At 42.2% G+C, this 15,222-nt stretch overlaps 2 protein-coding genes across 8 annotated transcripts in view; one reads left to right on the top strand and one right to left on the bottom strand.

Annotated features, from left to right (window-relative positions):
- The first annotated feature begins 1,747 nt into the window (after positions 1-1,747).
- LOC105450975 (organic cation transporter protein-like) lies at positions 1,748-12,561 on the top strand. 6 transcript variants are annotated; one of them, XM_011691131.1, is made up of 12 exons: positions 1,748-2,092; positions 2,781-2,864; positions 4,669-4,967; positions 8,968-9,556; positions 9,642-9,891; positions 10,081-10,339; positions 10,448-10,616; positions 10,699-10,932; positions 11,021-11,235; positions 11,433-11,614; positions 11,741-11,877; positions 11,963-12,561. In XM_011691131.1, exons 4-12 carry the CDS (start codon positions 9,414-9,416, stop codon positions 12,084-12,086), a joined length of 1,713 nt encoding a protein of 570 aa, XP_011689433.1. In that variant the 5' UTR covers positions 1,748-2,092; positions 2,781-2,864; positions 4,669-4,967; positions 8,968-9,413; the 3' UTR covers positions 12,087-12,561. The 6 variants fall into 6 exon arrangements, with proteins under 6 accessions (XP_011689433.1, XP_011689434.1, XP_011689432.1 ...); XM_011691132.1 differs by lacking the exon at positions 2,781-2,864; XM_011691130.1 differs by lacking the exons at positions 1,748-2,092; positions 2,781-2,864 and adding an exon at positions 2,954-2,973.
- Positions 12,562-12,708: 147 nt separating this feature from the next.
- Positions 12,709-15,222, bottom strand: part of LOC105450974 (neprilysin-like) — a 6,792-nt gene continuing 4,278 nt past the window's right edge. For both annotated transcript variants that reach the window (XM_011691126.1, XM_011691127.1), the window contains 10 exons: positions 15,035-15,155; positions 14,742-14,832; positions 14,455-14,631; positions 14,285-14,388; positions 14,145-14,203; positions 13,995-14,046; positions 13,798-13,865; positions 13,476-13,612; positions 13,209-13,376; positions 12,709-13,097 (listed from right to left, as the gene is read on the bottom strand). In XM_011691126.1, the coding sequence (XP_011689428.1) occupies positions 12,924-13,097; positions 13,209-13,376; positions 13,476-13,612; positions 13,798-13,865; positions 13,995-14,046; positions 14,145-14,203; positions 14,285-14,388; positions 14,455-14,631; positions 14,742-14,832; positions 15,035-15,155 (1,151 nt within the window). In that variant the 3' untranslated portion in view covers positions 12,709-12,923. The remainder of the gene's footprint in view (positions 13,098-13,208; positions 13,377-13,475; positions 13,613-13,797; positions 13,866-13,994; positions 14,047-14,144; positions 14,204-14,284; positions 14,389-14,454; positions 14,632-14,741; positions 14,833-15,034; positions 15,156-15,222) is intronic.

Below are 15,222 nucleotides of genomic sequence, written 5' to 3'. Positions count from 1 at the left end.
TCAGACCACGATCGCTTTATATTCTTCGCTCCGACAAAGACAAATTTATTGCGGCGTCGCGTCCCTCGTGGCGCAAACCTCGCATTGTACACCACGGCATCGGATAAGAGGAAATAATAATACACACAAAAAAAAGTATGCGTGGGGTCGCAAAGTGCACGGGATTTTATCGCGCCGCGCGCGAATTGACATGTACATGTAGTTTATACAAAACTATATATCGCCAACGGATTGATGAAACGGAAACTGCTTAATGAATGCGAGCGATAACGATGGCTTACCGCGATATCTATGTATGCTCGCCGCGAGCTATATACATATGTTATTGCGACATTCTTCCTGTTACAAAAACGAACAGTTGTAAAAGCTGGAGCGTTTCTTTTATTAAATCGGCCACATTACGCGCTCTTTCGCGATCTCCGATTTGATTAGAGTGCGTCGAAGGACGTGTAATATCGCGCGCATCAAACATCACGATCAAACTTCGCTGTTCGATCACGCCTCGCTTCTGTTCACGGAACCTACATTACTTTGCATCGCTTGAATTTTGTGTAATTTATGTAATGCAATACAATAAGAATTTGATCAAATTTCCTCATTAACTCTTCGAGCTTTCGAGTGAATCTTTTTTCGGACGGACATCAATTATAAAAATTAATCGCCAGTCAAGTTTTAATTGTGATTTATATAATTAATCATCTTAAGAGCTTATTGTTGGTGTTGCGTATGAACTGTACACCGTACGGCTAAAACAATCCGATAAGATAATTAATTTGTTACGATTATAGCAATGAGAAAAGCAGATAATATTTCCCACATAGCAGAGTTTTTTTTTGTATCTCGACATGCATGAGGGATACCGAAGCCGTTTCATTATTATTATTTAATTTCCATTCCGTATACATGCATATCATGCGTATCTGTTTAGAAAACACTACGAGCTTGTTTTGTGAACGTTACGCACGCAACGCGCGGTGAAGTCGACCGCGATACAGCACGTGTCGCGTTTGCGCACGTGGAGTAATATCGCGATAAGCAGGTAGACGTTTAAATCGTGACCGCAATTTCTTAATCGCGAGCGAGAGCCGTATATACTCTTATTTGTCATTATACGGGTGCGCGAACCGCGCGTTTAAATTAATCAGAGTTCGAATGTTGCGCAGGAATTAGTGTCCCGCGGAACGCGAGCGCAAAACGGCGAAGGAGTTGCGACGGAGCGTATCGATGACGAATGCGAAAGAGAGGCTCGGGGGGTCAATCGAGAGACGGCGGCGCAAAGATAAGCCGGAAGGGTTGTTATCGACGATTCCCACGGACTCGATTGGTATTAACGCGCGACGGCCGCGACGCTGCCGTCGCCGATTCGCCGCGGCGCCGGCGCCAAGGCCGCGTCATGTACTGTTACCATCAGTCACCATCCCTGCTCCTCCCGCTTCCACCCGTTTCCGGGTGTCGGTGTCGCGTGCTCCTCACCCTGCTGACTGCTCACGCCGACCCTGCGTCGCGATAAGCTCCAAGCCAACCTCGCGGCGTCGCGGCGTTTTACGTGGGAGCGTGTGTGCGTGCATGCGTATACGTGTCGTTTGCGTGCGCGTACATTTTTATTACGTGGTGCGTGCATACGTGCGCGCGCGCACACGGAGCGGTACACGTGTCTGTTCCGAGACACGCGTCCGTCCCGCATTTCTTCTTCCCCCCCATCGAAATTTCGCGCGGTCTGATCATCTGATATTCTGATGGCAGAGGAAGGTGGACGGACGAGACGATCGAACGTGCATACGGGTGCGCGAGGTGTACGTCGACGCGTCATCGTCACCGCGACCGCGTGTGCCGCGGCGGCTTCCCTTCGACGAGGGCTATCGATCGGCGAGGGCCAGTGCTGCGGCGAGGACGACCACCGGCCGGCGTAACGTGGTGCGTGATGTCGCGCCGGCACGCCGGAGCCAGCTAGAGGCCAGCCACCACGCCGTGTGAAGGTTGCGGGGAGAGAGAGAGATAGTCACGCCGCTTACGACTACGGCGCGATCGTTCGACCGTGGAAGGCACGCTCGTCGGAGGAGTGAGAGAGAGAGAGACAGGAGAGAGAACGCGGGTAATTACATCATCATGATTTTTCTGAATGGGGAATCGACGGGGATCGTCGGGCGAGCGGCGCCGCCGAGCCGACACCGCTCGCGCGGCGACTCGCGCGTTACACGAGCGTCGAACGACCTCCTCCCCCGCCCTCCCCTTCCATTCCCCTCGTCCTCTATCGCAATCGTTGGATTACTTGGATTGTCAGGCGATAATCCAGCCGACTGAATCGGAGAATTGTTTGATTACAAACCGAATGATCAGAGAGCTGCGCCCGCGGATTAATTGGCGGATCGCGTTAATCGAGCGATTAATTCCGAAATGAGAAAACGCACGCGACGCGTATCGCTTACGTATATTTGTTTCAATTGACGGATGTTGCTCTCTATTGTGTGCACACGATATCGTACAGTATAGGTATACACGGGAGTAATCCGACCTCAAAGATTTTTATTGTAAAAAAAAAGAGAGATACGGAACTTGCGGCGAGTAATGGGAAGGTAAACGTAATTCCGATGCCCACGAGCGAGTGTCGGTCACGCACCCGCGTGTTTGCGTCCCACGTTTGCCGCCAAGGAAATTCTCAGCCCACATTAACATCGCGCAAGTCATTATCCGTCTATTATTAACGTGACTCTTTGTATACTTTTACTTTATCGTCGCTTAACAGAGACGAGACGTCGGAATAAGATTCTATTTCTTTTCAGATGTTAATTTCGGAATTTATACCTGCAGTGGGCCTGCTTGATTCGTCTTCGAAAACGAGAGCTTACGAAAGCTGCTTGAAATTGGTAAATTGAAATTGTATTTGCAACAGTCGTCAAGTCAAGTCGGTCGAAAATGAATCGGAATGGAAAGGACGCGCGAAGAATCCGCTGGAATATTAAATGACGGAAACCGGTGAGATAATATGAGAAGGCGTGTGTTTGCCATTCGCGGGGCAAACAACGAATGTTTATAGATTCGCGCGTCTCTGAATGCGAAACGTAAGACCTGCGTGTACCGCGCGCGAGCAAACGTGGAACGTAAGCGATATTTGACGGTGTACACATACGGTGCGCGACGCGAAGCGGTAACGTCATATTTGCGAAGATATATACGCGACTAGGCGCATATACATACTCACGTTGCACATTTCTGACCTTAAACCCCCTACAACGCGCCAGTTTTGTTCCTTATGTAAGTGCTGACGCCGTGACGCCGCGCGATAACCGCCACGTGACGCGGAATGTATCGTTTGTTTGTTTGCAAATTAGCGGTGCCTTCGCAACAACCTTAATTAATGGAAGACCAGTTTGTAGGTGCGCGCGCGAAACCGTGTGTCCGAGAATGGTCATTAACGAGAAGCTCCCCGCGTGAGAGAATCGGATAAAAAATAAAAAAAGAAAGAATATTCCACCGAAGTGTAGACGCAACGGTGTGGTACTGTTTTAAGGCTCCTTTCTCCTCTGCAAATTACGTTCTCGAAATATTCTTACGTTTATATACAGGAATTTGCCTGTGCAACTTATATTCCTATATATGCAAATACGCAAATACCGGATTTCTCGTGTACACACATCTACTCCTTTTTTTCTCATTTTTCTCTTTTCTTTTTTATTATAAATTTCTTTCTGCAGTCTTTTGTATTATTTCCGCTATAAAATGTAGGTATATTACACGGTTAAATCTACACGGAGAGAATTTTTTTTAAATTTACCCTGCAAATCATGTTAATTATGGGACAATATAGTATTTAGGCAAATTTTACTGTGCACTACAATAAGATTTCGCAGTAAAATTTATTGTAGTGCACAGACTGAGTCGAGTAGTGCACAGTAAAATTTACCTAAATACTATATTGTCTCACAATTAACATGATTTTCAGGGTAAATTTTAAAAGAAAATTCTCTCCGTGATATAGTGTCAAATTTAACTTTAATTAAGTTGCCACTGCTCCTACTTAATAAATAGTTATTTTTAACTAAAACAGTGGAGTCAAATAATTTAAAACAGTTGAAATTTAACCCAAATTTGGGTTTTTTTGTTTTAGATTTAACAGTGTAGTATATTGAAAATTTTGTATGTCAACAGAGAGAGAGAACGTTATCTTACGAGTGCGTGATGAATGGCGATATCTATCTCTCTATAGCGCTCTTCTCTCGCACTCGACCAGATAGATATGATATAGGATAAGTCGGGAGTTATCTCGCGGAAAGAGAAATGTGTCATTGATTCATCTTTCATTCGGTCCATATGCTCTTAAAAGCGGCATGCATGCGGCCGCGTTCAGCTCGAGTGAAAAACCGAGAGAAGCCGGATAGGGGCAAACACCTTTCCCGTCTTCGCGGCGTGGCTACGAGGGGACCGAGAGGGCGAGAGGGCACAAGTTGCAACACGGCGCAGCGTGGCGCCCTTGCAAGGACAGCAGCCTTTTCAATGTATATTCCAGTTCGCAAATTTTTAACTTATTCTCCGTTACGCGTTTACACCGAGCCAGATACGGTCGTTCTCAAAACGCCGCGCTCGCGTGACAACAAACTCGCCTTTTACGATTGCAAATAATTAATTGTGCAATAACTGTGCAATGATTAATTGCGAATAATTGATTTGCAGGAAGCAATTTCGAGTATACGGATCGATTTTTCAAACCGGAAACCGACGTCGGAAGTGGCCGAAATCGAAACCTTCATCGAAAACGAATTGTCTGCTCTTATACCTCGGAAAGACAAATGTCCTATACGGTTTTACATGCGCAGTTTAATGAATATTGGATAATACGAATAAGGTGGAGGAACGATACCGAGTATTTCCTAGAAGGATAACAGAAGGACATCTCGATCCGTCTTGATTCAGCGCGAAGACATCTCTCCGGAACGCGGCTCCCTTCATCGGGCTCGCCTTCAGCAGACAAGGTAACCGTTAAGGCCTGTCCAGTTGGATTTGCATAAAGCGTAGGTACGCAGAAGGAGAAAGGAGCAGCAGCCGCGATCACGCGTCTAAGGAACGCAGTTGGCATCCTTCGTGTTAAGCAAAACTCGACCTAGATCGGCAGATTTTTCTTTCCTTCCTCTTACGCGCCAGAATGCGGATTACGCGGTTATGCAAATCGATCTACGGACAGGTGAACCTTTGCGCGATTCTCGCGGTGGAACGCGACGCATTACGCTTATCGCGAGCGATATATCTCTAATTGGCAAAAAAAAAAGAGAAATAAACAGAAAACGTCGGCAAGCTCGACGGCTGAAAGTTCGCGAGTAGCCGCTGAAACGGACGTTCTTGCATGCAATCGCAAACCGCGCTGCAGTTTGAACAGGTGAACACTCCTTTCTGACTTTGGGGTACGCTGGATATAAATATCAAGAGGTATATTTATATTTGTAACAGGACTTTCACACAGGACTGTCACGTGTACAATTAGAGCGTCAAATTAGAATAATAACGCGACAATGTTAGCTAATAATAATAATGAGGGTAGAACGTTAATTTTTTACTATAAATTCATCATAGTCGCCTTGATTTGTTTTACTGGTTTACGCTATACGTAATATAATTCGCATTGCGTTTATCATTAGGTGTACTCTCTCGTGAGAATCTTCGACAGAGGACCATCAGACTGTTTGCTCATTAGCGGAGCGGCTAATCGCAAAGCGACGACTTCGATCGAGACACCGGAGTCATTCTTTCCCTCTCTGTCTTTCTCTTCTCTCTCCCTTCCTCCCCGTACCATTCGCACTTGCGAGAAACCAGTTGCGATTTTTCACGCGGTGGGAACTAGAAGCCGTTCCTTACTATAAATAGCCTTCGGGTTTCGCACTGGGGCCGACGATGTCGGCCTCCGACACGGCGCGCGGCGGTAGCGGTGGTGGCGCGATGATGACGGCGATAGCGGTGGGCAATGTCTGGGCCGGTATATTGCTAACATGTGGCTAACAGGCCACATTTCTGTCGCGTGCGAATAATCGGCCATCTATCTATCTACTAGCTATAAAGCTTCCTCCTTTTTTGCACGATAAATTGATACTCGTGGAAAAAGAGGGGTGAATCTCGAGAGGAATCGCGATGTATTAATGTATGTATGTATGTGTGTATGCAGGTACACGCGGTATAGAAGCGCGACGAAGGAAACGAAGAGAGCAGAGTGTGCGTGCCGCGATTTGCATCGGAATTTTTATTAGACGAAAAGGAGAACCGCCGTCGCGCTGGGCGCGCCCTAAAACGATCTGCTTAGGACGAAAATACGAGACGACCAAATTTGGAGCGCATAAGATTAGAACGGCCGCAATTATCGAAACGGCTCGTTTCGTGCGCGTAATCCGTATGCGTCCTGTGCGAATGTTGCAACGCGCGACAACCGGAGACATATAGCGGAATGGTATGCGGCTCTCTGTATCCTTTTGCGCGAGAATTTATGCTCGTTGAAAAATATTTTAACGGATTACGCGTCACGCGATACGATTCAGAATGAAATCCGCGAGGGAGGCTTGGCTGGCGAATGCATGTGGCGAATCAGGATTGCTTTAGCTATGTACACCTAGTACTCGAGTCCTCGCGATAACGTAATCTTATCGAGGAAAGCTTCTCTATTACTCAAACAACGTCGCGTTGCGCGACCTTTTATTTTTTCGTCTAGTTTACAATATATTGGTCGTATCTCTTTTGGTTCATAAATTATTATCTAGATGATCCTGCGATGATCGTGCAAAAAAATATCACGATGATAGGAATTACGTAAAACGGGTGAAATTTTGCAGCTCGCGAGCTCGAAGAGGACGCGAAAATGCGACACGTCGTAAAGGCCGCGTTAGACGGAGCGTAGCATTTTTATTGTCGGTTTCCTTGCTCTGTTTCCCTGTAAGTTATGACGTGTCTTATCTCTCACGTCCAAAATAGGACCATTTTCACCGTCGGATCGCGCGAAACGTCGTCCCGAGATGAGGCGCGCGCACGCACGTGACGTGAGTGATTTAAAACCTTTCGTCTCGCGAAGGACATAATCAAAAGCGGAAAAACAGCCCGAATACAAATAGATCTAATTCCGATTATCGGTTTCGCGCTCATTAGCCGCATTCAGTGAAAACAAGCGGGCAGGAACAGGCTTGTAAGGAGTACCTACATCGCCGCAAACGTTACGTACAGCAGCACCCGGGACGGGACCGATCGGTTCGTTCGCTTCTTCTGACTCACGAGGGGGATTCGAATTCGAGTGTGATTGACCCGGGAGAGAGGCCGGTCTTTTCCTTCCTTTTTATTTTGCATCCGTTTTGCCCAGCAAAGATTCGCCGCCGCCGCCGGCGGCAACAGGGGCAACGGGGGAACGTGTCGGGCCACGTCCGATTTTGACAAATCGAGATCCGCCTCTGTAGGGAGAAGAGAGAGACAGACAGAGAGAAAAGAGAGAGAGAAAGAAACGAAAAGGGGAAAAAAAATCGCCCTAAACCTAAACGGAGGTACCGAGTGCACCGAGCCGAATCTAGCCGTCGCGCTGAAACGCGGTCCGGAGAATCTTTGGCGAGCCGAGTCGTATCGAGTCGAGTCGAGTCGAGCCGAGTCCCCGCTGAATCGCGCCTTAGCCGAGGCGACCACGCCGCGCCGGCTAAAGCATGTGGCCAGTTTCCGTCCGTCCTTGATGCGCGCAGGGTTGTGTCTCGTTGACAAGTGCGGAGTCGTATCGTGCGCTGTGCGACAATTGGCCTGTTTGCATTTCGAAAAAGCTGTCTGGCTTCGGAGACGCTGTCCACCTCCACGGTCAGCCGCCGTTGCTGCCGATTACTAATTGTAATTGCAATCCGTGTGGTATTATATATATATGTGTACGCAGATATAGATTAAACGTTCAAGTAATAACGAATGATAATTCGTATGTTTGACTTATGTGATATTGGGACTTTGCGTTAAAAACAAACTCAACTGTGCTTGACCGTTATACTGTCATTGAACACGTGCTTTTCGAAATTTTTCCTGGAGCGTTATATATGTTTGGAAAGTTACTTTAAAGCCGAGATATTAATATGTATTCGCACTTTAGACGAGAAAATCTAATATTAATATATTATATTTGCGAGAATCACCAAAAATATTTATTGATTATATACGTTACTTGTGTGCAAGATTATTACTAATTATGATATTTTCTATTTATGTCACAGAATCACATATAAATCTATAAACTTGAAAGAGAAGTGATTCAATTCATGCGTTGTGCGGAAAGTATAGTTTTACAGAAGAATTTAGTGCGAGTAATTCAACGAACACAGTAAAATGAAAAAAGGAAGAGAAATTGACGATATATAACGATCGGTCGGGGCCAATAATTGCTGATATTATTCGTTTGCCGCCTTTTTTCTTTCAAGTCCTAATCTAAAGACAATTGTTTCAATTGTATCAATGACGATCGTCTGTCCGCGAATCTAATTAATCGGAACCGGAGTCCCGGGTGCATTAAAAGCGCTACGCGCAGTCGTAATGCTCGGTTGGGCTCGGTGTTAAACCTTGCGACTTGTCAAACCTCTCCCTTTCTCTCTCTTTTGCATATCGTTGTTACGCAATACGCGCACGATGCGTGGACAATGTTATAAACAACGTTACTGCTTGCATACGCGCGATTGCTTTCGTATGTCCGAATGGCGAATTATCAATTTTCATCGATAAACTTATTATAGAAAATTATAATTAAACATTGCGCGAAGCAATTGAGAAAGCTCCAATTAAAATTATACATATTACATATAAAAAAATTATATATGCATATAATTTTTCAAGCTTTTATTATTTTTTAAGCGTTTTTAATTTTTTCGCGATTCTTAAAAATGCAAAAAGGAGTAAAATATAAAAAAAAGTATAAATAAGATAATAATAAATAATTAAAAATATAGAAATTGTAAAACAAATATTACATTCTAATTTCTTTTTCAGTTTTACTTGGAAACCGGAAATCTAAGGAAACGCCTGATGTGATTCGGAAATTGGATAAGCGGTTTTGGCTGTCTCTACCATCTTTCACCGGAACGAGCCTTACAGCTAGGAATATCTCGAGGAGCGTGTACGAGTGCCCTCGTGAACCGCGCTATACGCGCCTGTTTCTCGGAGCGCGTTCCGAATGTCACGATGAAAAAATTCTCGTGACACGAGATAATGATGTCAGAATCGATAGAGTATTATTAAAACTCCGAGTATCCGTTGCGAACGAAGTCGTTAATCGCATCGATTAAAATTCAATAGAGGAATATTTTTGTCTACAAGGGTTCTAATAAAAGCTCTCTTTTTTTATTTCTCTCCCCTTCTCGCGCGCGCATTGAGAAATATATCGTAAATACGAAAACGTAGGATACACTCGGGTGAAAAATAATACCGGACGAAAAATGGCGTACGACGACGTTATCCTTCGTATGGGCGAGTTCGGTCGCTACCAGCGCAGGGTCTATCTTCTACTCTGTCTTCCAGCGATATCGTGCGCCTTTCACAAGCTAGCCGGCGTGTTTCTCGGAGCCAAAATGAGCTCGAGGTAAACAGTTCGAGCAAACGTGACGATAATTGCACGGTGGATTACAAGGAATTTACGGTTAAGACCAGAAACTCCTTTGCCTCAGGTGTTTACTTCCTCACGAGCACGCGGAGAACGCCACGTACCATCTGAGCCAGGACATGTTGAACGCGAGCTATCCGTGGGACTACGAGCTTCGAGGGTGGTCCCAGTGCATGAGCCGTGACATTATCGGCCTCGCGAATGGCACGATCATCGAAACAGCGATTGGCAACGGCACCGAAGGGGGAGGCATCAGCACCTGCAAGCAGTATGTGTACGACAGAAGCGTGTACAAAAGTACAACCACTTCCGAGGTATACGGAATAATAATTATTTAGCCGTATCGTCTTTGCGAAAGTCTTTTTATCGTCTCAACAATTTTTGCACGAATGCGAATTCAAGTAGAAATCAAATAATAACATAAACAGAAACAATTTAAACGAACGCGTATACGAATCTCTGTAAGTACATGATAGATGATAAATGTTTTTTTTTTTTTGCAGTGGGACTTGGTCTGCGACAAGGCGTGGCTGAGAGCGACGGGGGATTCGTTGTTCATGGTAGGAGTCATGCTTGGCTCGATGATATTCGGCGGTTTGTCCGATAAATATGGTCGTAGACCAATTTTCTTCCTGTCTTTAGTCATACAGCTGGTCGGCGGTATACTAGTCGCTGTCGCGCCCGAGTTTATTTCCTACGTAATCTTCAGGCTAATTGTCGGCTCAACCACCAGTGGGGTGTTCTTAGTAGCTTATGTCATAGGTAACTGAATTTGATTATTTATAATTTAGTGATGTGTGTGTTTTTGAGAAACTCTAACTAAATCGCGCGAGCGACACATAAATTTAAATTTTTATTTATCTTTTCCAGCTTTGGAGATGGTCGGACCGAAAAAGCGGTTAATAGCCGGTGTCGGTTGCCAATTATTTTTCACTACCGGATACATACTCACCGCAGGTTTCGCGTATTTTATTACCGACTGGAGAATGCTGCAAGTAGCCATCACAGTGCCGAGCATCGCGTTTTTACTTTATTGGTGGTACGACATATAATAGTGTTACAAGTAATTGCGTATAATTCTTGAGTCGTTGCAACTTACAAGGTGATCCGATTCGTGGCAGGTTCATTCCCGAGTCCGCGCGATGGCTTCTGACGAAAGGCCGACTCCAGGAAGCGAAAGATTTGCTGCAACGTGCTTCTCTGGAAAATGGCGTAGAGATGCCGAGTGAGGCTCTGGACACGCTTCTTAATAATAACAGCGAGGATAGTATGCCCGACGCGAAAAAGCCTTCGCTCTTCGATCTGTTCCGTTATCCGAACATGAGGCGGAAGAGCATTCTTCTATTCTTCAACTGGTACTATCAGCTGTTTTATGGATGTTATTTTTTTTTTATTTTTACGTTTGATAGTTCTGCGCTAATTTTGACTTTCTCATTCATACAGGCTCGTCAACAGCGGCACGTACTACGGATTGTCTTGGCACGCGTCCAATCTTGGCGGTAACGACTACGTTAATTTTGTAATATCCGGGGTGGTGGAAGTACCGGCATACACGTTCCTGATTTTCACCCTGAATCGCTGGGGCAGGAAGATCATTCTTTGCGGCTGTATGATGTTATCCGGATTAGCGTTACTCGGCACATTGTTCGTTCCTGCCAGTAAGTATAAATTAACAATTTCACTTGATCATTCAATGGCCATTTTATGTCCTCTTACATGCGTGCTCGAGTAAAACTGTCTTTGCAGTTTGCGAAACGACATATAGAGTGAATTTAACATTTACGTTGAACTGAATTTGAAAAGCTGTTTATCCTAATAATATGTATTGCCAATAAATGAACTTGTTTGTTTTCAGATATGCCTTGGTTAATCGTTTGTTTAGCAATGATAGGAAAACTTGCTATCACCTCCTCGTACGGTGCAATTTACGTATTTACTGCCGAACAATTTCCGACTGTCATTCGAAACGTCGGCCTAGGTGCGAGCTCCACCTTCGCTCGAATTGGCGGAGTTATCGCACCATACGTCAATCATCTGGTACGTTGTATTTATCACGCTTTTTTTCTCGATATCTAAGAAGCATAGAAACTTCTGAGCATGTCAACGTCCGATTACCAGAGATTACGTGAAGCAAACAATTTAGGATATTATCTATAATTCCAGTCGGAGATATGGATGCCATTGCCACTTGTTATATTCGGATCTTCCGCCTTATTCGGTGGATTAATGTCTCTTCTTCTTCCGGAGACGCTGAACAAAAAACTTCCTGAATCGATTCAAGACGGCGAGCTCTTTGGAATGTAAGTTTTTTCTCGATCTGTCTATTCCGTGCAGCTTGTCACTAGCTTTAACTACATAAAAATGATAATGGAAATTTTTTTTTAGGAAACAGAAGAAGAAGAAGAAAAAACAACAGCTGATGCTCGAACAACTGAATGACGTAGAAATAATAAAACCGTTAAAGGCACAGGAGAAGCAGAACGGTGTACATGAGAAACAAAACGGATGACACTAATTTGCGAATATCAACGTCGGTATTGCACTCAAAATATGTACCCGATTCCCGTCTGACCATACTTTAGATGTCTGCCGCGTGCAGTACACACGCTTATCGGGAACTTGGCGTAACGCGATGCTCATCGAATTTCGATCTGAACTTCTAATACCTACAATCGATTAACATCTATTCGTCCTTGGTCGAGCCGTCGTGTCTCAAGTGAGTCGGATTGGACATAAAACAATTATTTATACAGAAATAAAAGTTAATCAACCGCCGCAAGAAACGTACGTATATTTTGCGTTTTAATACTTTGAAACTAGGTATAACGATTTATTTAGCTGTCACCATAACGTGTTGCGTAGAACTATAAGAATATTCTGCCAACAAACATCACTACTCAAACATCTAAACGTCCTTTATAAAGAATGACTACGTATTATATATGAAACATTGCAATTTATCAATATAAAAACTTTTGCTAGTATTCCTCCTTTCTGCTTATCTCCTTTACTCCATCGACAGCTGATTAAACATCGCTTATCAATAGCGATTGTTTTGACATCAGTAGTGAGCACTAATAAAAGAAATTCTTATTACTGTGAACTTAATTTTTAACTCGGAGAATTCAATTGTGAAAATAACAAGTTTTTTTTTTAATACGATATGTGCGTCATTCACTGATGCACCTGAATACATAATATGATCTTTTTTTACTTAAGACGAGATATAAAGAGTATACAAATATTGTGAAAATATGAAACAATTTCGTTACTTAATATGCTTTTTTATTTATTGGTATATTTTATTCACTGATATACGTAGAATTTGCAGTATGCGTAAAAGCAATCACTTCCAGATGTGACATTTTCTTTCGGGATTCATCGCACTGCCAACCGGGCAATTATAAGCTTTGGCGAAGTCTTGTGAATTTGAAACGCTTCCTATCACTCTCAACCGTCCGGTGCTATGTACGTCAGACTTGGCGCTTTTTATGATGTCTTTATCGATTTCGCAGCATAACTGCAAACGTTACCGTAATACATTACAGCAAACAAATATTTATTTTAATTATTATTTTAATAATTTAATTACAGCTCTGAATTCACTATCTATCTATTATATGATAATTACGTTGGCAAAGGATAGGAAGAAAAGTTGGTCGCTAGTTAGATCCTCCAGGCCTGGCAATACGGTATCTGATTTTCCGCATTCCCTTTCTCTCCTTTGATACGCTCTAAACGCTGCCTCTATTCCCATTGTATCCGCGATGTTCTCTCTCGCCGTTTGATTGCCATAGTTCTGCAATGTTTGTAAATAAGTTCAATCAAACATTTTAATGGCCGACAGAAAAAATAATGATAATGTAAATTAATCAAGTGCAAAATAGATATAATGTACCTTTACTTTATAATTCGATTCCTTGTCAACGGGGTAATTATTAAACTGTTCTACAAAACATTCTGCCCTTTTGCCATATACATCGGACATTGCGGATAACCATTCGACAAATTCTCCGTTCTTATCGTACAAATGGCCTAAATATTACTATTCTTTTGATTTTTTGTCATTTTTATCTTTTTAAATATTTTCAAAAACATTCAAATACTTTTTGGATTAAAATGATAGATACTATATTATTATAACAATTAAATATTATAAAATCCATTTAGTAAATTAAATAGTTGATAGACTAATAGCGAATATTATTTCATAACGTTACCTCTGCTATCGAATCCGTGATTAACTTCGTGACCCATGATTGTCCCAATAATACCATAATTAATAGCTCTAGAATAAACAATATTTAGAAAAAAATTTATTAAGAAGTATATAAAATTTTTAGAGCTAATATGATTATAAGTAATTGTTCTTATCGCTATACAAATCGCGTTAATATTTTTTATCAAAATTATTTACCGCGGACGATCATAAGCGAACATTGGACTCTGGAAATCCGCTGCCGAGAAGGCTACAATCAAACAAGAGATTAATGTTAACAAGAGCTCAATGATGATGTAAATAATTACAAATTCGTGTTTAATTGATAAAAAATTATGTGCTACGGACCTGCTAAATTAAATTTTGCTGAGAAAAAAGCATTTACCATTAGAGGACTCATCATCATCCTGTAACACGGAATATGTTATATAAATTCACTTTGCAAAATTAAAAAATAATGCTGAAACTATGCAAATGCGTTATCTTACATGTTATCTTCTTTATCTTCTTTTAATAACTTTCGTAGTCTTTTCCATTTGTTGTATCTCTCATAGCTCATTGTATTTTCGTAAAACGAATTGCCAATAATTAGCTTTAATAGAATAAAACAGTTTAAATCGAATAGTCAGTGTTAATTAATAAATTTTGAGAAACTTACTCCTTGAAAATATCGTTTAACGATAGTGTCATTTCTATACCAGTCTGGATATCCGATAAATTTATTCATATTCACTAATTTTGCTAAAACAAAATCATTAGTATCCTCATCCATCCAATCTGACTCTTTAATCTGATATTCGACTTCCTTTTGTATATCGTCCATCATGTCGGATGCCTGCAACAGGAATAAGTTAATCAATTTAGCAAACTTATAAGATAGATCACGTGACTTCTATAGACGATAGACAAAATAGGACTTTTAAATAATCGACACAAAGTACTTACGGTTGTCGTGATATCATCAGAGAAATGATTTCTCACATACTCGTACGCTAGCATATTGTTCATCTCTACTTGCCGTGTGCATTTCCTCGCTCTGTGTGATAACGATTCATTTTAAATTTGATATTGGTATAATTTAAAACTGACTCGATTTTGATTCACGCGTTAAAAGTGTCAAGCTGACTGCTTCGTATTAAGAATAAAAATATATAATATAGGAACAAATGATTGTTTTTCTATGAATTAAAGAACGCAATAATTACGCTAATAATTATGTAAGAAACAATTATAAGCACCTATTTAAAGAGAATTCATCATCATCATTCTTTTGTTTTTCCCATGCATTGTACAATTTTCTCATTTCACTTGTAGTAGTTGTTATTATTCTGCTCAAAAAGTTCCAATGTATATAGTTTACTGAAACATATTTCGTGTAAGCGCTTTTATCAAAATTTTTTTAATTATTATCGCAGCTTTTTTTTTT

The sequence above is a fragment of the Wasmannia auropunctata genome, unplaced genomic scaffold (assembly GCF_000956235.1).
Source record: "Wasmannia auropunctata unplaced genomic scaffold, wasmannia.A_1.0 LD336053.1, whole genome shotgun sequence".
NCBI lineage: Eukaryota > Metazoa > Arthropoda > Insecta > Hymenoptera > Formicidae > Wasmannia > Wasmannia auropunctata.
Note: the sequence above shows the minus strand (reverse complement) of the source record. Positions and strands in the feature narration are given on the sequence as shown.

What these genes read in the sequence shown, in the direction of transcription:
- LOC105450975 (XM_011691132.1), top strand. Translation starts at nt 9,414, where the DNA reads ATGGCGTACGACGACGTTATCCTTCGTATGGGCGAGTTCGGTCGCTAC. An exon ending in AAAGTACAACCACTTCCGAG is followed by an intron (nt 9,892 to 10,080) that starts GTATACGGAATA and finishes TTTTTTTTGCAG; the next exon opens with TGGGACTTGGTCTGCGACAA. An exon ending in GCGTTTTTACTTTATTGGTG is followed by an intron (nt 10,617 to 10,698) that starts GTACGACATATA and finishes GATTCGTGGCAG; the next exon opens with GTTCATTCCCGAGTCCGCGC.